Source organism: Alternaria metachromatica (genome assembly GCF_023757995.1).
Source record: "Alternaria metachromatica strain BMP 0045 chromosome Unknown scaffold_4, whole genome shotgun sequence".
NCBI classification, from domain to species: domain Eukaryota; kingdom Fungi; phylum Ascomycota; class Dothideomycetes; order Pleosporales; family Pleosporaceae; genus Alternaria; species Alternaria metachromatica.
The window spans coordinates 746,680-767,723 of record NW_026055495.1 but is presented as its reverse complement, the minus strand read 5'-3'; the positions used below and the strand labels follow the sequence as shown (position 1 = coordinate 767,723).

At 52.9% G+C, this 21,044-nt stretch overlaps 8 protein-coding genes across 8 annotated transcripts; 3 read left to right on the top strand and 5 right to left on the bottom strand.

The window, feature by feature from the left end:
- Positions 1 to 287: 287 nt before the first annotated feature.
- Positions 288 to 4,112, top strand: J4E83_002618 (uncharacterized protein; the record flags this gene model as incomplete). The annotated part of the gene is made up of 2 exons (XM_049329562.1): positions 288 to 503; positions 600 to 4,112. The coding sequence occupies 2 exons, from the start codon at positions 288 to 290 to the stop codon at positions 4,110 to 4,112; spliced, it is 3,729 nt and encodes a 1,242-aa protein (XP_049191241.1).
- A 166-nt stretch (positions 4,113 to 4,278) lies between these two features.
- On the bottom strand, positions 4,279 to 5,974 carry J4E83_002617 (uncharacterized protein; the record flags this gene model as incomplete). Its single annotated transcript, XM_049329561.1, has 3 exons — positions 4,279 to 4,985; positions 5,038 to 5,773; positions 5,834 to 5,974. The coding sequence occupies 3 exons, from the start codon at positions 5,972 to 5,974 to the stop codon at positions 4,279 to 4,281; spliced, it is 1,584 nt and encodes a 527-aa protein (XP_049191240.1).
- A 1,068-nt stretch (positions 5,975 to 7,042) lies between these two features.
- On the top strand, positions 7,043 to 8,391 carry J4E83_002616 (uncharacterized protein; the record flags this gene model as incomplete). Its single annotated transcript, XM_049329560.1, has 2 exons — positions 7,043 to 7,341; positions 7,392 to 8,391. 2 exons carry the CDS (start codon positions 7,043 to 7,045, stop codon positions 8,389 to 8,391), a joined length of 1,299 nt encoding a protein of 432 aa, XP_049191239.1.
- Positions 8,392 to 11,550: 3,159 nt separating this feature from the next.
- J4E83_002615 (uncharacterized protein) lies at positions 11,551 to 13,902 on the bottom strand (the record flags this gene model as incomplete). The annotated part of the gene is made up of 5 exons (XM_049329559.1): positions 11,551 to 11,762; positions 11,824 to 12,127; positions 12,195 to 12,421; positions 13,336 to 13,776; positions 13,827 to 13,902. The coding sequence occupies 5 exons, from the start codon at positions 13,900 to 13,902 to the stop codon at positions 11,551 to 11,553; spliced, it is 1,260 nt and encodes a 419-aa protein (XP_049191238.1).
- Positions 13,903 to 14,502: 600 nt separating this feature from the next.
- J4E83_002614 (uncharacterized protein) lies at positions 14,503 to 15,983 on the top strand (the record flags this gene model as incomplete). The annotated part of the gene is made up of 2 exons (XM_049329558.1): positions 14,503 to 15,672; positions 15,732 to 15,983. The coding sequence occupies 2 exons, from the start codon at positions 14,503 to 14,505 to the stop codon at positions 15,981 to 15,983; spliced, it is 1,422 nt and encodes a 473-aa protein (XP_049191237.1).
- A 211-nt stretch (positions 15,984 to 16,194) lies between these two features.
- On the bottom strand, positions 16,195 to 16,922 carry CYP3_1 (Peptidyl-prolyl cis-trans isomerase H; the record flags this gene model as incomplete). The annotated part of the gene is made up of 2 exons (XM_049329557.1): positions 16,195 to 16,402; positions 16,456 to 16,922. 2 exons carry the CDS (start codon positions 16,920 to 16,922, stop codon positions 16,195 to 16,197), a joined length of 675 nt encoding a protein of 224 aa, XP_049191236.1.
- Positions 16,923 to 17,348: 426 nt separating this feature from the next.
- On the bottom strand, positions 17,349 to 17,982 carry J4E83_002612 (uncharacterized protein; the record flags this gene model as incomplete). The annotated part of the gene is made up of 2 exons (XM_049329556.1): positions 17,349 to 17,608; positions 17,667 to 17,982. 2 exons carry the CDS (start codon positions 17,980 to 17,982, stop codon positions 17,349 to 17,351), a joined length of 576 nt encoding a protein of 191 aa, XP_049191235.1.
- Positions 17,983 to 18,480: 498 nt separating this feature from the next.
- J4E83_002611 (uncharacterized protein) lies at positions 18,481 to 19,965 on the bottom strand (the record flags this gene model as incomplete). The annotated part of the gene is made up of 1 exon (XM_049329555.1): positions 18,481 to 19,965. The coding sequence occupies one exon, from the start codon at positions 19,963 to 19,965 to the stop codon at positions 18,481 to 18,483; it is 1,485 nt and encodes a 494-aa protein (XP_049191234.1).
- Between the last annotated feature and the right edge of the window lie 1,079 nt (positions 19,966 to 21,044).

Sequence of the window (21,044 nt, the reverse complement as noted above, 5' to 3'; positions counted from 1 at the left end):
CGTGCGATGCGACCGTTGTTGCTGACGGGTAGCTGATATGTGGCGAGCAATGCGACGAAAGGCGAGCTATTTGATTCGGGCTCTTAGTGTAGTGAAAGCAGTTAGGCGCGCAGTAGAGTGCTGATGCGACTTTCGCGTTCGTGTCTGGCGGTGCGTGGTGTTGAATCCAGATCAACAGCCCACTCGACTCGCACCCGGCGGAAGTGCTGCGGAGTTCCCACTAGCGTCAGATCCCCACCAAAAACTTTCGGGCGCTGCGAGCAGTCCTCGACGCCGCAACCACCAAAATGCCCAAGTTCGTGCCGCGACAGCGAAAACACAAGGTTCTGGCCCGTCAGAAGACGCCGGCGCACGAGGCCACCGTCGACACCAATGCGACCGAGATCTTGCCCCAGGATGAGCAGGAGCGCGCCCAGAAGAAGGCTGCGCTCAAGAACGAGCTCACCCGAGAGTCGCAGGGCAAGATGAGCGGCAAGAAGAAGAAGCGCCTCGACAAATACATTGTACGTGGAGACACAGCATACAAGACTCGCAGCATCTTTCGTTGTCAATTTGCGCTACGACTGCACCACGAAGAACTTCAAGTCTAACTTTTGCAGGATACGAAACTCAAGAAAGAAGAGAATCTCGAACTGCTCAAGAAGCTCGCGACCCAGAAAGTCGACACCAGCTTGTTCCAAAGCTCCAAGAAGCTCGGTCGAGGAGCGGACACCAAGAGGGAGGCAATGAGGCGCGCACTGGCTGAGAGCAGAGCCGGCATAGATGTGGAAAAGAACGAAGGCCTGATACTGGAGAAGCGCGAGGTCAGGGAGGTCGGAGACGAAAGTTCAGACGAAGAAGAAGCGCCGATACCCACTTCGAAACCAAACGCACGACAGATCCCCTCGCAAGCAGCACAAACCAACGGCTCTTCACGAGAACGAGCGCCATCCCCATCACCCTCCGAGCCCGAAATTGAAGCCTCGGAGCCAACCTCACAGCCCCCCGCAGCGCCACGGCAAACTGGTGGACTCTTTGGAAGCGGATTAAAGAGGCCTCTAGAGGTTGACGAGTCGGGCAAACCCGTTATACAAGTGCGAAAGCGCCGGAAAGGCCAGACCAACAAGCCCGTCGTGGTCGAAGAAGAGGTCGCATGGGAGGGCTTCAGCTCGGGCAGCGAGAACAACGACGAGGACAGTGGGGATGAATCTGAAGCATCTGTTGCTGAGTCCGACGCCGCTGGTTCTAATTCGGAGGAGGAGGCATCAACTTCCGGATCCGAAGCTTCAGACGAATCTGCAGAGTCTGGAGACTCTGAGGACGACAGCGATGAGGACAGCGATACCAGTCCCGACGAAGAGAACAAGATCGCGAAGAAGGAAAGGACGTCGGCTTTCAAGGCTTGGGCAACTCAGCAGAGAAACGAGCAAGTGGGTTTCACCCCGACAAACCAGCTCTCCTACGCACCGATTCCGGCCAACTTCAAACCTCGAGCTCCCGAGCAAGATCCTCTGCCCCCAGAACTTGAGACGAAAACGGCGACGGATGCGACACGGAAAGCCTTCAGCGTGAACGTCGAACGGTCACCAGAGATACAAGAGTCAAGACTGCAGCTTCCTATCGTAGCGGAAGAGCAGAAGATTATGGAGGCCATACACAACAACGACGTGGTAGTAGTCTGGGGTGCCACGGGTAGTGGTAAGACCACGCAGGTGCCTCAGTTTCTCCTGGAATCTGGATACGGAGCGCCAGACGGGCCCACGCCTGGCATGATTGGCGTTACACAACCGCGTCGTGTAGCCGCTGTTAGTATGGCGAAACGTGTTGGCGATGAACTCGGCGACCAAAGTACGAAAGTGGCATACCAGATCCGATTCGACACGACGACGAGCCCTAAGACCGCCATCAAGTTCATGACCGACGGTGTATTGCTACGAGAGATTACCCAAGACTTTGTGTTGACAAAGTACTCGGCGATCGTCATCGATGAGGCTCACGAACGTAGTGTGAACACCGACATTCTTATTGGCATGCTTAGCAGGATAGTGGATCTTCGCGCTCAGATGGTCAAAGAAGACCCAAAGAACAAACCTCTCAAATTGATCATCATGTCTGCTACTTTGCGGATATCAGACTTCACAGAGAACAAACGCCTGTTCAGGAGTGAGCCTCCGCCACTGATCAAGGCAGAGGGTCGGCAATACACCGTTGTAAACCACTTCGCACGTCGCACCCAGCGAGATTACGTTGAGGAGATGTATCGTAAGGTGTGCAGAGGACATCGAAAGCTGCCCAAGGGTGGTATGCTTGTCTTCCTCACTGGGCAGAGCGAAATCTCGCAGCTTGCAAAACGGCTGAAGGAAGCTTTCCCCTCTACACAAGGACGCGAAGTGAAGCATGGCAAAGTCGTGGTTTCTCCAGCGGAGACGCCACTAGAGGCTGAGGACATTGAGTTGGGCGGAGAGGCTGAAGATCAGAACTACCTAGACGACGATGGTTCTGATTCAGAAGGCTCCGTGATCATGGGACTGGATGATGAAGACGACAAAGAATTCGAGATCGAGGACGAGAAGGCGGAGGACACTGTCATGAACGTACATGTTCTGCCTCTCTACTCACAACTGCCCACAAATCAGCAGCTGCGGGTATTTGACCCACCTCCTGATGGCTCACGTCTTATTGTCCTTGCGACGAACGTCGCAGAAACCAGTTTGACAATACCCGGTATCCGCTACGTATTTGACTGCGGAAGAGCCAAGGAGAAGAAATATGATCTGATCACTGGCGTCCAGAGTTTCGAAGTCAGCTGGATCAGCAAGGCTAGTGCCAACCAACGATCTGGTCGTGCGGGTCGTACTGGACCTGGTCACTGTTATCGTCTGTACTCATCGGCCGTTTTCGAGCGAGATTTTGAAGAGTATGCAGCTCCGGAGATCTCAAGAACACCGTTGGAGGGCGTAGTGCTGCAATTGAAGAGTATGGGCGCCCCAGTCGTCAACTTCCCCTTCCCCACATCGCCGGATAGGGAAAGTCTACAGAAGGCCGAGAATTTGCTTTCATACCTTGGGGCACTGTCTCTGGATGGCAAGGTCACAAAGCTCGGTCACGAACTTTCGTTGTATCCTCTGAATCCACGATTCGCCCGCATGGTTGCGATGGGTGTTGCGCAGAACCTTGCAGCCGAAACCATCGCATTGGTAGCTGCCCTATCTGTACCGGAACTCATCGTCCCAGAAAACAATCTCGGACTACGTGAGCCCGTCAGGGACCCTGACGCCATCCGCACCGAGCAAGACAACATCGAAGCGGAGGAGCGCTCCCGGCTGCGCAAAGCCTACAATGCCGCACAGGCCAAGATGAGCATCAACGCGAAGCAGAGTGATTGCATCAAGCTCAGCAACGCCATCTGTGCCTATGCGTACGAGCCTGACTCGCACCGGTTTTGCGAAGACATGTTCCTCAATCCAAAGTCCATGAACGAGGCCAGTCAGCTCCGCCACCAGCTCACCAACATCGTCCGGGCACATCGACCCACCGCTATCGGAGCATACAATGCAAAGCTTCCAGCGCCTTCGGAGCGAAACATTAATCTGCTTACTCAGATATGCGCCGCAGGCTTCATCGATCAGATTGCTATGCGCGCCGATCTTGCACCTGTGCCTCCTGAGCTCCCAAGGAAACCCAAGACCGCGATCGATGTACCATACGTTACTCTGTTCTCGTCACAATCGGAGCGTTCAGATGACCCACACTCGAAATACGTCTTCCTACACCCTTCTTCTATACTCGCACGCACACCGCCAGCAAAGATGCCGGGATACATTATCTACTCGCATCTCCAGCGGGCCGCATCATCCACTATTACTGGTAGTCGGACGCCGAAGACGCGCATGCATCCTCTCACCCCCGTTACGAGGCCGCAGATCATCAACATTGCGCTCAATACCCCGTTACTACAAGCGAGTAAGCCAAAGGGTAAAATCGTAGACCTAAGCAAGGATAAACGAGAGTGCGAGGTCGAGATGAGTCTTATGGGTGAGAAGGGTAGTCAAGGATGGGGCCTGGGTGTTAGAAAGGTGGTACAGAGGAAAGAGCCTGGCGGAAGATATGTTATCGAGCGAATACTTGGTTGAGAACCGCTTGAGGCGTTGCATACACGTTGAGCAGCCAAGATGTTTATGCTCATAGAGCGAATCGCGAGGGAACATAGCAATATATTATGAGATACCCCACAAGCCACTTCCCACCAAAGTCTTCATCGCATCCTGGGTTGCAGTGACCACTCCACCTCCCATACCCCTAGTCCCTCGACACACTCGTCTCAGCCGCCACCTTCTCACTCGCCAGCACCGTAACCTCCTTCTCCTTCTCCACACTACTCCTGCCCACCTTCCCCTCATCATCCCCCCTCGCCGCCCCAACACACTTATAACTCCCAAACTGCCTCGCCGACAACCCAGCCTCGAACATCTCATCAATCTCCTCCAACGTCCTATTCTTAACCTCTGGCAAAAAGAAGAACACCCACGTCGCCGCCACCGCACAACTCGGCGCCCAGATAAACCCATACCGCGGTCCCCAATTCATACTCTGCGGATTAATAAAATACGGCGCCGTAAACGTCGTTAGCCACGCGCCTACAAAACCCGCACTAGCCGCAAGGCCAAACGTGTGGGAACGCAGTCGTTGCGTGGGGAGTTCGCCGCCGGAGAGCCAGGCGTAGGTGGAGATCATGCCGTTGTAGCTGAACATGTAGATGGCGGTTAGACCGACGGTGACTTTTCCTGTCGACTTTGCGTTGGGGGCTTGGTGGTATACGGTGGCGATGATGAGTTGGAGGATGCCGCAGACGAGGAGGCCGGTCATGAGGAGGACGCGGCGGTTGCCGTAGCGGACGACTATGAAGGAGTTTGCGATGAAGGCAATTATGCTGATGGAGGAGAGGACGTTGGACATGGCGAAGGGGTCGGTTACTTTGGCCATGGAGAGGAAGTAGGCTTTGTATGCTTGGAGCGTGTTAGTGGGAATTTTTGGGTGGGGGTTTGATGGTAGTCTTACCGATTATGAACATGGATCCTGAGGCTGCTTGGAGTAGGACAGCGAAGACGGCGAGGAAAGTACGGCGTCGATCAACGGGGTTGCTGAACATATCGAGCCAGCCTATGCCAGAGCTGGATTCTTTTTCCTTTTCGATTGCGGCGAGGATGGCGGTGGCTTCGGCGCGGGAATCATGGCGGGCGGGACGCAGCCATTCTAGTGCTTTTACGCCTTCTTCGAAGCGGCCTTGGAGAATGAGCCATCGGGGACTCTCGGGTATGAACCATATCGTGCAAATGATGATGAGAGGGAACACGTAGATGAGTCCTAGTGGAATGAGGTAGGCAGATTTGTCTGGTCGTTTCGCAGTGGCCCAGTCGACAATCGTCCCAATCAGTGTGCCGAAAGAGACGAAGAAGTTGAAGCCGGTGAGGAAGATGCCACGAAGCTCTGCCGTACTACTTTCTTGTAGGTAGAGCTGCGAGAAGGTCATGAAGTAGCCGTTCGCAAAACCGATAATCAGACGGCCGGCGTAGAGCGCTCCGATGTTTTCCGTCGCCATCATCATGATGTTAGCCACGAAGCATGTCACACATGCCGCAACCAGACACATGCGTCGCCCGAACCGGGTGGATGGTAAACCAGCAGTCGCGGAGCTGATGAAAGCGCCCAGGGTCATGAGCGAGGAGATGAGCTGCTGTCGCTCGGTAGTGAGGTTCCATCCTAAGGGTGATTTGTCGGTTTGATAGCCGAAGATCTAGTATATACAGTCAGTTCGCCATTTTGAAGGATGAAGAGCGATGCGGTGGTGTCGTACCTTCAGAAACCCCACCATAGCCTGCAGTCCTCCAATCATACCGAAATCAAACCCATACTGAAACGGACTCAAGATAACCACGCCGCATGCAAGGAACAAGCGCGAATGGTCGCGCCATGTATATCCGTTGTTATCAGACATCGTCAAAAACGAAAACCTCTTTGGAAGGATTGCGGTCAATTGAGAAGCTAGATCTAAGGTTAAAGGCCAGGAATCCTACCTTATACTCTGAAGATCATCTTGCCCAGACTGGGTCGGATGCAGTGCCAACCACAGCGACTTTACCCATCTGCCGAGTCAAGGTTATTGCCAAGTCCTCTATGCAGAGACGCATGCGGTTGTTTGACCCCACAAGTCAGATGGCCTCTCCGCTCTTGTAGGACCAATGGCGAAGGAGACTTGGCACTTTGCGCTTGGATGGATGTGGGGAAGGTGTTGTGTGGACTGGTGTGTCTCTGTGCCTGGTGATGTGCATGGCGGGTGTAACTCGTGGTAGATTGCTGATGATATGGAGACATGCTCTCGGATGTACCCAAAGCGTTGAAGAGTATGCTGTAGTGGTGGATTGTTCAGCACGTAGCACTGAGTATTTTGGAAGGCCCCCAGGGCTGGAAATATTCATCCGCCTGTGGCTGGGCCAAGAAACCACGACTGTCCATGGTAAACTCGGTATCACAGTACCGTTACGCAGGTGGATACATTTGATTTAGTAATGCGCGCTATGCAGAGCAATTGGATGAATGTGAACTAGGAAAGTATGGGGTACGGGCGTGATGTTGGGGATGGTGGGTCGAACGGGCGTCGCGCGGGGAAATTAAAGCTTAGCTATACGGCATGTTGGATGCCATGCGCAGATTTCAGTGTTGCTTTGAATGCAGATGTACTCATGCTTAAATCCAAAAGCTCGATTCTGGTGTGAGGGCAGACTTGCAGGCTGCCGAAAAAGCAATGAGGTAGAGGCAGTCATGAGGTTACTGAGCACGTGCTGCCGATATACTAGCTAGGTATACTTTCTACCAACAGGCACCAACAACATCTGATGTATCGTGATGAATTCTTAAATTTTCCATTTCGTGGAAAGAAACGTCAGGATATGTCATTCCCCTACCGAAGTTGTGGGCAAAACGCCGCAATGTCGCAGCAGCCAGACGACATGAAGCCGACGCTAGTGAAGCGACCGCAACTCCACCCCACCGCGTCACCTTCAACATGCCACGGATACCAACGTCGCTCATCCGCAAGGCGCGCGCAATCGATCCCTACCTGCCTGCTCTTCTCGGGCCCTGTCGCGAACTGCAGGCCGCCCAGAACGAGCTGCGATGGCTCCGCGAACATGTCGAGAAAGTCGCGAAAGCGCGCCGCGCCGAAGGAGACACGATAGCCAAGGCTTCTCTACTGCAACAATTAGTCAAGGATAGAGCCGCCGGAAAGCCATTGCAGTATCTGTTAGGCACGGAGTACTTTGGCGACCTGGAGATACGCTGTAGACCTGGTGTCTTAATCCCGAGGTATATGGAACTATGGCTTCTCTCCGGCTCATGGCTAACGACGCGAACAGAGCAGACACAGCCGCTTCAATTACACACCTAACTGGTCTCCTACGACATGCGAAAGAACTCCCCTCTGAAGTACGCGTACTCGACCTCTGCACCGGCACCGGCTGCATACCCCTCCTCTTCCACCACGAATTGTCTTCCGCCTCCAACAAAGTAGACCTGCGTCTTCTCGGTGTCGACATCTCCGACAAGTCTCTTGATCTCGCGAGATACAACCTCCAAAAACTACGCAAGACGCGACAGCTCCAAGACAGTGGGAAAGTCGACTTCATACAGGCCGATGTCTTGATCAATCCTTTTGATGATCAGACTGAAGGCGTCTTGTCGCTGACGGCTGCGCTCAATTGGGCAGGACAACCATCCTTCTGGGACATTCTCATCTCAAATCCACCGTATATCTCGCCAGCTGCCTTTTGGCACACGACAACGCGCTCAGTACGTGGTTTTGAGCCAAAGCTCGCCCTGGTGCCTCCACGGAGGATAAAGCAGACAGATAAAGAGCAAGGCGATCGCTTCTATCCGCGCCTGCTCCAGATCGCCAGAGACGTAGAAGCCAAAGTCGTCCTATTCGAGGTCGCAGACATGGAGCAAGCGCTTCGCGTAGCGCAGAGCGCACGAAACCTAGACATCTTCGATGGTGTCGAGATATGGCGGGAACAACCTGATGCCACTGGAGACAATGCGATCGAAGATGGGTTCGAAGTTGTTGGACAAGGCAACGCCCGATCCGTACTCTGCTGGCGCGGCCGTGGGACATCCTGGCTCGGCAAACCTGCGCCACCCTCTTCACCACGCGACGATGCGGATCGTCTCTTTCGAAGCGCACACACCAAAACGAAAGATGCAGAGGAAAAAGTTGCAGAGGTCACCGAGAAGCAGCGATTGGAACCGCAGTTTGACTTGAGCTACTTCACTGATACAAAGTACACTGAGATTCCTCTCCGTCGACAGCCTAATTGTCGGATGCCTAACGATGATGAATTGCGGAGAGGAGGCAAGTGAAAAATGAGTCTTGTCTATATGCGTATGGGAAGCGATGTTTACAACGTTTCCGAGGAAGGAAGTACAGGTCAACATCGATGTCATTAGGCCGCCTTGCATTGTGAGCCATTGCGACAAGGCCTTTCAACTCACTGGCTAGTACGAGCGTCACGAGGATACACATACGATGGTCAGACCGAGCAAATAAGGACACGGCGATACTCGGTCACTGGACGTTGGGAGACAGTTTGATGATAATTTGACGCTAGGCGCAAGGTATGATACCCGGATTTTAACATCTATTACAGTACTTATACTGTGCAGACTTGTATACAAAAAGTGATTGATAACGCCAAAGCAACATTGCCAACGCCCAAACGACACGACCGAGTTATGAGTTGACCTGCGAGTTGACATAGGAAAGAGATCGACGATGTGAACATCGCATTCTGAGCAGTACCACTATTCCTTCATAGCTCCTGTGCGAGCGCTTTCAAGGCAGCAAAGGGACCTTCTCTTCTAATACGGGACTTCTACAACGGGCGAACTGAACCGTTCGGTGATGTATGGTGCTGAACAGTAAAGACAGCATAACGGTCCATGGTATGAATTGGAGGATGGCTTCTTGTAATCCTCCTTTGAGAAGAAGGCCGGAGGCGGCACCAGACGTTATTCCTGCGAGAAGGAAATGCTCTTGCCATTGATCGTGGCTGTTGGTCCGATAGATGATGGTGGATGCGGTGAAGAATGCGATGGTCGACACAGTTCTATGGTTGGCGCCAGTATCGCTTGTTGTCTCCGTCGAAAAGCATTGCCATTTGTGTTGACCGAGATCAAGCGCTGCTATTGCATCGACAATGAAGCTCAGTACAAGTATGGCATGTAGTAGCCATTGGTGGAGCCATGCGGTGCATTGCATTGTGGCGTCTCCGCATTTGCAGTATGACCATCGTGGTAGTCTCATAGTGATAATTGGGCCGTGTAGGTGGGTTGTCGAAGTGAAGAGTTATGAACCACAGGGTGCTCCGCCGTCGCGAGGTTGGGAGTGGGGCTGATTATTGGAGCAGTAAAATAGGTTGGAGGTATTGGTAGATTCAGTCTGATGGCATTGCAAGAACAAAAAGGCAGGAAAGGCATGCGGGGGGTATATAAAGATCCCTATGCGAGTAAACGTCAGAAACCAGCTAGGCTGACAGACAAGGCGGGGCTCTGTTGCCCTGTTACGAGTTTGATGCATCAGGCTGAGGCGCAAGCCAGCCACCGGTGTGCGCTGGTCGAGTCCTTCACCATCATCATCAGCGAATCGCGGCTGCACCACGGTAGTACATATACCAAATTCCTTCTGCGACGTCACAGATACGTGGCGGAGTCTACCACACAGTGTATCTTTTGTTCTCGTGACACTACTCCGATATGCCGGTGTCAGCTTGCTCTGCGTCCTCCACCGTGTCCAGCGAACAGCAAAAGGCCACGCAGTCGCGATTCTGCCTCATTGTCTGCATGCCGAGTCTTAAACATGGGCTGAGCTCAAAAACACAGCCACTATACTTCTCGCCTTGTCTTCTGTGACCGGTGCTAGTTTGCGCAATGAACATGTGGGTGGGATCAGGCGCGGCCTTTTCTTGACCTGTCCCCCCCAAAACTTCTCTTGCAATTGCTTCTTGATCGACGCTATCGTTCTCCAAAATTGACGTCCGTAAGTTGGCCCTTTACTTTCTCTACCTATATTTGCTGGCCTTTCCTAGATACTAATAACAACAGCATCGAAATGCAATTGAGCAACGACTTCGGCGCAATGCAATCCAAAGGCTCCAGCATCACTCGGAACCATACGACCATGGCTCCTTCTAGCACGGAGTCTTATCCGGATCCGCCTTGCGGTGACGCTGCTGCAGCGATACAACAATTGCGCGAAACGACCGCACTTCGTACTCCATTTAGCGAGGCTTCAACATCTTTGCTTTTCCAAAGACTCCGACCATTGATCAAAACAATACTTGTCCCTCTAGCCATCTTCCTCGTTTTCACGAACTTGGTCGTTCCAGTGGCAGCGATGGACAATCAGATGGCGCTGGCACCGTTCCCAGTACAGAACGCCCACGGGGCTTTCGCCCCGAACCCGCCCCCTCCTTTCCCTATAAGAATCCCTTTGGCTACCATGGGTACGATGTCTTTCGTCGCCGTTTGTCATCTGATGACTATGGCGGGTCAGATGTTGGGTTCATTGATGGGCGTAACAAGTGTACTGTGGTTCATCATGCGTAATGACGCAGCGGTCCGGCCTAGCTTCTCTTGGACGTAAGTATCCACCATTCTATCTCTATTGAATCGTACTGATGTTGTCGGACAGTATCTTTGGGGTTTGGTCCATCGCAATGATGATGTACCTTCGCTATCAGACTCGTCGAGTGAAGCATGACAGCCTGTAAGTACCAATTGATGAGTTAGTGCTAAGGAGTATACTGACAACAACTAGATATATACTGATCACGTTGGTGTTCGCCGGGATATGTCTCTGCATTGTCGCGCTCGTGCAGAAGGCTTCGATACAGGGTGGGCTTGTTACTGCCATCCCTCCTTGCACTTCCTTCGCGGCTTATGCTGTTTCATTCCTTTTCCCTGATCGCGGACAGCCTTTACAGGAGTCCCCTGTTTGATTCATGTTCGTATCCAGCTCTTGTTTCTTTCCGTAACAACTGGCCCCTTTTTGTTTGATTCCCTGCATATCGTTGCCTTGCGTCTGCATCAACACCGCGTCTTTGTGCTTGCATTTACATGGAGTCTAGTGTTCTGGATATCGTGCTCAGGGTTGAGCCATCGTACATATCCTGCACTCCCGCATTGCTGTCATTATAGTGTCCGGATATCGTGCACATTGTGCACGCTCTCGTTGCCGTCTTTATAGCTGTTGGATAACAAATGACCACAGTAAACTACGTAAAAGTTTAACAGAGATGTGAACCCGTTTTCGATCAGTTCAACACTACATAAGTGAGCACCAAAACCATCTTACGTCTTTGCCTAGTTGTACGAAAGGGAAACGATTAGACTGATTTCCCATAAGCAACAAGATACCCAAACGCTTCTGCAACTATCCTTCATCGATGGAATACTCCTATAACTCCACGCTGTATGTTCGAATCTGCCGAGAATCCCTGACACTGCCCACTCTTTAGACACTTATGCCGAGAAGTGGCCACCCGAAGAGTCCTGCCCCGGGTTCGCTTGCTCGTAATTGAAGTGCTTCACGAAGCGGTAGTATGCCGAAGCAAGAAGCGCACCGAGTAATGGACCAACCCAGTAGATCCAGTGATAACCGACGAACGACGCTGAAGCGACAGCTGGACCAAAGCTACGCGCAGGATTGAGTGAGCCGCCGGTAAAGTATACACCTATGCACAATTAGCGTCAAGAACCAAAAATCTCCTCGTCTCAGAGTGAAGATCAACGCACCGCCCATCATAGCTACAAACAGCGCCAATCCGATGCCAATCGGAGCTAGGAATGTAGATTTGCTCTTCTCCGCAGCTAGCATGAGCACAACGAAGACGAGCTCAGCAGTCATGAACATTTCGATGAAAACTCCCTGGGCGATAGACGTGTCCTGGGAGAGCGAAGTATTGACAGCACTGATATCCCCAGGAAACATAGCCTGGACGATTCCACCCGCACACATGCATGCGAGTAGCTGAGCGGGAACGAGAAAGAGGGATCGGATGAAGGGGAGTTGACCGGCAACTACCATGCCGACGGTAACCTGGAGATATGTTAGCATCGTTCGACAACCTAACGCGTATCCTGGAGGATACTGGGAGGGTACATACCGCCGGATTGAACAACCCACCGCTAATGCGAAAGAACGCCCAGACATTCACCAGTAAACTGAACCCATACACCAAAGCAATGAAGATATTCTGCTGACTGCTAGCAAACCCATTCAGAATCGACCGATCACTTGCTTGGTTGATGATCATGAGCTGACCGGCAAAAGCAAAGTAGAGAAACATGAATGTGCCAACAAACTCTCCACTCGCTGCGACGAGGTGCCCTTCTAGACTGCTGAGATGTTTCTTCGGTTCCGGGGCGGGTACGTCGTAGTCCGATTCATTGCGTGGGAGGGGACTGCTGTTTTCGCTTTGGCTTTGGCTTCTTTGGTGGCTGCGGGAACGGTGTGGTGGGGGTTTGGGCTCGCGGTAGGTGTTCATGCGTGGCATCGTCGGAAGATGATGTCGGATTAGAGATTACTGTAGATAGAGTAAGGATTGGGTATATCGATGTGAATATTCGCAAAACAGAGTATACAAAGTGGTGATGAGGGACGACAATTTCTACATGGACGCCTAAGCTGGGGAAACCGGACCTAAAAGACGACCTAAAAGGAATTACGGCCGCCGTTATACTATAGCGGTCAATCATTCGGATTGACGGGTTTGTCATAGCCAACGGCACGGCGACGGCAGCATGACGATTGTGACGGAAGATGCACGTCAAGGGTCCACATATAGTCCGAACCATTAACTGTGGGGATCATCGCTTGTGAACGGCAAACTTCAGCCACGGCTGACTGGAGATAAGTCTTTTGTTAAGGCAGCACGGGGGATGATAGGTTTCGAAGTGTTGGAAGAGCAAGAATATGCCGTTGCACACGGCTGAAGCCACGACTAGCCTGACGTTGGTGGCTGTTACAGATGTCATGACGATGATCTGTGATTGGTACTAGGGACATGCCTGTCTGGAGGCTGAGATGTTGAACGAACGAAAGTGACTCCGCGGAAAGAAGCTCTGGAGATCTCGACGGCGCACGGGAGCTAAGAATGTCGAGAGGCTTGAAAGTCGGCCTAGTCGCCAATCTTGTTTTGTGTTGCGCTACACATCTATTTGAGTATGGACAAGCGGATACGAGTATGACAGCCTCGTACCGTGGTAATATATACAGAGATTTTAGATCTCACCTGCTTTTCTTACCCTGGACTTGGAACGTTTGCCGTTTCCTTCGGTCTTCCCAGCGTGCCCAGCCAGAATCAACGAGATCTTCTTGTACTACGAGATCTCGCACGCGCAACGTCCTCAAGACCCACGTCTCGAGAGCCCAATTTATCCAGCCGGCTTTCCGCAGGAAGGTTGTGAAGCCGAACCAAGCTAGAGCGAAGAGGGCTCCGGCAGCACATCCGACGACAACCTGCTTTGGTGTATGGTAGCTCAAGTATATCCTGCTTGCTGCTACAGCTCCTGCGCAAACCATTGCTAGAAGCGAAAGGAGGACGCGGCCGCCGAAAGAGAAGGGGGTGTGGGTTTCGGTCGGGTGTGGGACGTGCCGAAAGAGGACAAACAGGCCTAGGGTGACGGAGAAGAAGGAGACGAACTGGGCATGCGAGGAGGGCATTCCGTAGCCCTTTCCATGCATTTCTGTAAAATTATCAGTACTACATTCACATGATTTACTTTGCCAACATTACCCCGCGGCCGCTCTTCTTTGATGTATCTCTTCAGAACCCAGTTGAGCGCTTCACACGCCATTTGGCCTGCGAACATGAGGAATATCTCAATCTCGCGATTTGACCATATCAGCGTCGCATAAACGACGCACAGTCCCTGGGGCACAAGCGCAAGCCATGCGCAGAGGTAGGAGACGCGGTCGGCGGGATTCTGGGCGGATTAGCAGCGACTCTGGCTGTCAGTAGATGAGACCAACATAGTGGACATGCGTCAAGGACAGCGACGCAAGCGGAGGGGCCTCCATAGCAACTTCACGTGGGAGGTGCAGCGTGTCAAGAGTGAAGGGTGCGCATGCCGTGTCCATGACGGCGCAATCCCGGCGGTACCCTGCCGGCCTTGGCATGCGAGATGCCTCGGTGATGGGATTGTGCTGCATACATGCTCGCATCTGCTGCTACGGCCTGGCTCTTGAAAGCCTCTATGGAATCGCAGTGATTGCAGCCAGCGCCTGACTCACAATGGGCCTCTTCAAGGGGGCTTTTGCCTTTATGCGCTATCGATAGAAGAGAGTCGCCACGCCCTTTTCACACTTTGTTGCGACCGCATTCGACTTATCTCCGCCCTCTCTCCGCCGCCGCCACTTTCATATACAACCCGCTCGCCGATAGAAACGCGGCATTCCTAACATCTGCCGCTATGACCGAGTTCAACCTGGAAGACGAGCGCGCCGAAGAGCTCAGCACGCTGCAGTCCATCTACCCGGAGCTGGTCATCAACGATAGCGATCCGTACTCGGCCACTCTCGAACTGCTCGTCGCACCCGCCAAGCCTCTACCTATCACCTTTGAGCCACAGCAAGATGTCGAACGACTCCCATACCTCCCTCCGCTGCGCCTCGAAATTATACTGCCTGCCGAATATCCCGAACATCTACCGCCTGTAATTCGACTGTCGACTTCGCCTTCATGGATCCGCGAGGATCTACAGGCCCGACTGACAACCGAAGCGAAGACACTTTGGGAGGAGTACGGAGGTGGTTCCATACTCTTCTCGTACATCAGCTCTCTCCAAGAACAGGCCGAGAATGCCTTTGGCCTGGAAGACCTCACGCTACCCTCGTCCATGCAGAAGGAGCTGGTTGACTATAGTCGGCGGATGAAGAAGGAACTGTTTGACAAAGACACATTCGATTGTGGAGTCTGTCTCGAGCCGAAGAAGGGATCCGCGTGCTATCGCATGGCCCGCTGTAGCCATGTCTTCTGCATCAACTGCCTCCAGGAATACTACGACAGCTGTATAACAGAGGGAAACGTCAACAATATCAAATGCATGTCCACGGAGTGCGGTAGTAGTGGGAAGAAGAAGGACCGGCTACTGTCACCCAAGGAGCTGTTACAAATCCCTATATCCCGCGACCAGGTCGAGCGATACGCGAAGATAAAGCGGAAGAAGAAGATCGAATCCGACCCGAACATCGTATATTGTCCGCGCAAATGGTGTCAAGGCGCTATGCGGTCTGATAAATACCCTAAGATTACGGACGTAACGCAGATGGACGATTCAGATTCTGAAGCAGACGATGAGGGCCCAGCTCAACCACAGGAGACCCAGACCGAAAGCGGCCCGGAAAAGCGTGGAGTCGGGGTACGAGGTATGGAGCGGTTGCAGGTCTGTGAAGATTGCACCCTTGCCTTTTGTGTCATCTGCCTAGCATCGTGGCACGGAGACTTCGTACGCTGCGAGCCACGCAATGTCACAGAGCTCACCGAGGACGACCAAGCATCGCTCAACTTTATCATGAAGAATACGACACCATGCCCATACTGCTCTGTACCCTGCCAGAAAGGTTACGGCTGCAACCATATGGTAAGTTCCGACCCTCATAAGATGCTTATGGCGCACATACTGACTTCGTGTCTCTGCAGACCTGCGCGCAGTGCCAAACACATTTCTGCTATATCTGTTCAGCATGGCTCAATCCGGACCACCCCTACCACCACTTCAACGAACCCAAGTTCAAGAGCTGCTTTCGGCGCCTCATGGATGGAGTCGAAGGCGATATGGACCAAGGCGGGCGACAGTGGGGTGGTAGGAGGGGAGCTGAGCAGCTGGCGGAGTTCTGGGAGGAGGAAGCTATGCGTATCCAGATGGCGGAGCTGGGCGAGCTGGTACAATAGCAGGAGTGTCTTGTATAGAAAGAACTGAACAGGTGCGCTGCGGTCTACATTAGCCTTGAAATGAATATTGATAGAATCTCAAGGCAAGATATACTGCTAGGTGAAGTATAGTTGCACTGTGTTGCAGAGATGTATTACATTATCATTACGATTCCAAGACCTGGAAACCTATGTACCGCGAGACGACCTGCTTTTATTACCTCCTCCCGTCTTAAGCCAATGGCTTTGCGCCTGACAACTGCCCTGATCCAGCGATAACGACATCGCTCAATGGCTTGTCACCGGGGCCAGTCCTTGTCGCCTCGATCTTCCTTATAACATCCATACCATCCAACACCTCCCCGAATACGACGTGCTTGCGATCAAGATGCGGCGTCGCAGCAGTCAGAATGAAGAACTGAGAACCATTGGTGTTGGGCCTGTGGAAATATTAGCAACGTCAAGCTATCATCCCACACAAGAGTTCACGTACCCAGAGTTCGCCATACTCAACAGCCCAGGATGCGTATGCCTCAACTCAAAGTTCTCATCATCAAACGAATCGCCCCCAAAGATACTCGCACTCCCCGTACCATCCCCATTCATGAAATCGCCTCCTTGAATCATAAAGTTGGGAATAACGCGGTGGAAAGTGCTGCCCTTGTACCCGCCGCCGCGCTTCGCCTCGCCCGTGCAGAACTGGCGGAAGTTCTCTGATGTCGCGGGTACAACGTCAAGGAAGAGTTCCATTTGCACGCGGCCGGCTGGCTTGCCGCCAATTGCAATGTCGAAGTAGACAATGGGGTTGTCGGGGGAGCGGCGCGGGTTTACGGTCGGACCTTCATTGGCGACGGGGATGTTTTGCTGGGTTTGCGCGATTGAGGCTGCGTTTTGGGACTGTGAGGGTCGTGCCATTTCGGTTGACTCGCCCGCTTTCTCTTTGCTGCCGCAGATGCCCATCGTGAGGAATTTCGCTGGCGGAGTTGTCGTGGAGCGAGTGTAATGTGGAGTTGTTGTTATTATGGCAGGAGCGACGAGCGTGATGATGTGCAGCAGGGAAGTCTGGAGATCACAGAGCCCGAAAAGTTGGGGCTGAGGCTGACAATGGATGATGGCATGGAGCGCTACGGGAGAGCTAGCGGCATCTAGACTGTGAGGCGTGGAGGAGAAACAAGGTTGGTGGGCGATCATTGTGATACGTCATCGGTGGCATGTTTACTTTTTTCCCGCATGTGCAGGTGCAGGTGCAGGTACAGACGCAAGCGGATACATGGAGCACGTGTTTGTGTTGATACGGACGCGACTTCCTACTAATTGCGCATTCGTGGCACCTATCATAAACGGACATTACACCGCTATACACCACCTGGGATACAACTCTCCTCTTTACACGACCGCGTTTAGAGTGTAGAACACAATAGTATCCTGGATAACCTTGTGGATGTTCGCTGCCGCCGCGATGCCCTCGTCCAACTTCGGCTTCGGGGTAGCAAGGTTGAAGTTCTTCGCCGCTGCCGCGCTGAACGTGTCGTGGTCAAATTCCAACAGCGCCAGACTGGCGATAACGACGGCTGAGAAGCCGTTCGCCTTGAACACGGGCTCTTTCTCTTGGAGGTGCTTGGTCGCGTTCGGGATACTAACGTTGACTGTCACGGTGAGCGTTAGCATTTTGTCTGTGCAGGAAGGGCCGTGATAATAACCTACCAGTCGCTACGACGGTGTTGATCAGATCGGTAGTATCCTTGATGGAGAATGGCGGTAGAGCTAGGGTTGCTCGTCGGAACCCTTCGCGGTTTACTTCGTGGATCTTCGCTACACCAGCAAGCACTTCTTTGCCTTCGACAAAGGCAGTTTCGAAAGAACCGCCCTGGAAGGCTAGCACTTTCTGATCAAGCTCGAGAACAGCGCTGTGGATGTTGACCACAGACTGAATCACATCCTGTGCCGTAGGCAAGATTTCCGCAACAGGCGCGCAAAACGCAATGGCGGGGAGGAGAAGGAAGGGAAGTGAGAAGTGCATGATGTCGGTGAGTATCTTGCGATTGAATCGGCGGTCTGAAGCGAATATGAGATTGTACAAGCAAGACACGAGTCAGAATGATGCTGAGATGATTGAAAAAAGTAAATACCACATCCTACGGCTTCCTATTATACACAATCCCCGTGGTGTACTGTGGAGCCGAGGCTCACCGTGACATGTCGATCTGGCGTCAAGGTAAGCAATTCGCAGGTTAGCAACCCCAGCTACTGAAAGTATATTCCGCGCGGGCCTGTCGATCACGAACACCTTTCCCCGGATATGGCGCTGGGAACTAAAAACCTAGAACTCTTGCTCTCCGGCGACCCAAAATATGGCACGACCCCGGTCTTGCTGAAAAGAGTATCCCATTTGCTTGACTAGAGATGATCGGAGACAAAAGTAGGTTTTCCTAAATACAGATTTGAACAGCAGGATCACGATGTAACCCCTCCACTACCACTCCTACCACCATGGTTATTACCTCGGACTTCACAAGTATCAGTACCCCGAACCCATAATCTCCTTAGCGACCCTCTCTCCGCTCCGAATAGCTCCGTCCATATACCCAGTCCAATACGGACTCGTCTCCGTGCCCGCAAAATGCAACCCCTCGGCCCTCATCGTCAGCGCCTGACCATACTTTGTGAGCACATTAGGCGGAGCAACCGCCACAGGTCCTCCTCTGGACCACTCCTCCAAGTCCCAACGCTGCAACACAAACTCCGTGTTCGTCTTTGCTTCCTCTCCGAAATACCGCACGTAGTCTGACAGGATCTTCTCTTCGCACTGGGCCGGGGTGAGGGCGTCGAGCGCACGCATTTCGTCGCCGAGGAGGAAGCCGAGGAGGGCGCCGAATTTGCTGTCTTCGGGTGTGGAGTCGAAGGTTACACGTGTGGAACCGTTGTCGGAGATGACTTGGGCGTTTAGGCCTTCGGTTTTGCGCCAGAAGGGGGTGGGGTAGATGGGGATGCCTTTGCCGATGGACGGCATCTTCATTGCTTGGTTGAGGTGTTGGCGGGCGGTGGGGAGGGCGGGTGAGAAGGTGATTTGACGGAGGAGGGGAGGTGCCATGGCGAGGACGACTTGCTTTGCGTGGACGGTGCCTGCTCGGGATACTACTTTGTAGCCGTTGGATGTCTTGGTGACGGTTGATACGGCGGCGTTCATGACGATGTGTTCGTGTCCGACCTTCTCGGCAAGACGCTCTGGGATGAGTCCTGTTCCGCCTACGACTCGCTTCTCTTGAGCTCCGCCTTGGATGCCGATCAGTCGAGCAAGTGTTCCGACGTTTGTCTCGTTACCGCCTGCTGCGATATATGCGACGACGTAGAGTACAGACAGTTCTCGGGGCTCCGCAGCCCAGATGGCCTTGCTGGCTGAGGTCAAGACGAAAGCGGCGTCCGCGTGGGGTGCTGCCTCATCGATGTACTGTTGGAACGTCATACCGTCAAGCTCCTTGGCTTTCGGATGCGTCCAGGGTGCACTCGTGTTGACTTCAGCTGCCCAGTCGTCTAGTTGCTTCTGCGCACTGGCAACCAGGGGAAGAGACGCCATATCCACCGGCGGTGAACCACCCAGTGCTGGATCAGGAGTATAAGCCGTTCGAGTGCCATTCCTCCACAAAACAGATTTCCCTTCGCTGTACGTGTCGAATGTCTGCAGTCCCAGGTCGGAGATCATCTCCAGCACTTTGTCCTGCGTTGGACCGACGAACTCGGCTCCTACTTCCGTGACGCCCCCATTCTTCAGTGGGTGGTTATAGACTTTGCCGCCGACGCGGTCTCTAGCTTCGAGAACGATAACGGATTTGCCGCCGTGGAGAAGGTCTCGCGCTGCTGTCAAACCGGAAAGTCCTGCGCCTATTACGGCAACATCGACGGATTCGGGGACTGCCGTCGCAAATGCGTAGCTCGAAAAGTAGGAGGAGAGCAGGAGGATCATGGCGCTCTTCCCGATCCGGGGAGAAGTGAACTGAGAATGCATACTGGCAGTAACGATTGTGGTGGAGATGCTGGAAGCTGAGATATTCGTTGATGGTGCCTTAACATCGACGAGCAGCTTACTCATATATACTGACTGCTCTATGTCTACGCGTACCGGTATTCTTGACCCTATCCAGGAGGACTTCATCCCAGCCGTGGAAGCATGTCAGCGTCCGAATCCGACCAGAAGGCCCGTTGTCTTCTCATTGTCAGTACATGCTCAGCCGTGTGTTACCTTGCTAGCACACAAGGTCCTACCTGACAAAGGGTAGGTTATTCGCAAGGACAGCGCAATCAAGTAAGTGGTCAGCATAGCTAACTCGATTCAGTAGTGAAGCTTCTAAATCCCGTTCGTTTTGCTATGCCTAAGAGTCAAGTAAGCTCCCCGTTAATCTACAATACATCGGCTTCGGACCGGTGACGTTTCCGAAGCGGAGTGTATACCCCCAATCCTTGTGATTTCTGGAGTTGTCAGCTCGTGGCTGAAATCCGTGGAACACGACATGCCCCCTGAACCGCCTCTTCTTTCGTCATCGGCTCGAATGGGAAAGTCTTGAAGGAATCAGCTTCATGTCGTGCGATGGTGGCGGTGCAAACTCCGGCTGGTTACCACGAGGGAACTGGTAGATTGGGTACTATGCCGAACACCCTAGGTAAAGATGTCGCTACCTTGTACCTTGCTGTTTGTGAATGGTTAGTGGCCCATGATTTTGCTATGGTATCTCATGAATATGGTCGTAGAATGAGATCCTTCTTACAGTCGATGTGTCCGTCATGTTGAAATTAGCGCGCACTTTTACTTCAATCACTCGCGCATCTTCCTACTTGGAGAGATGTGCTGTGTATCGCCAGCCCACCAGATTCCGTCTTGCGAAACTACATTCGCACACTGTTGATCGTTTGAGTTGCCGTCATGATTCACGCGTACTCATCTTGATCGATACTGACGGGTCGGTCCTTCTACGGCCCAAGACTTCCGAGACCCCCGAAACCTCCACTCATCTCGGGACGGCCAGCGCTGGATTCCGAAAACCGAAGGCAGAAAGTTAGACAGTCGATGTTTTTTGATGAGGGAGTTTG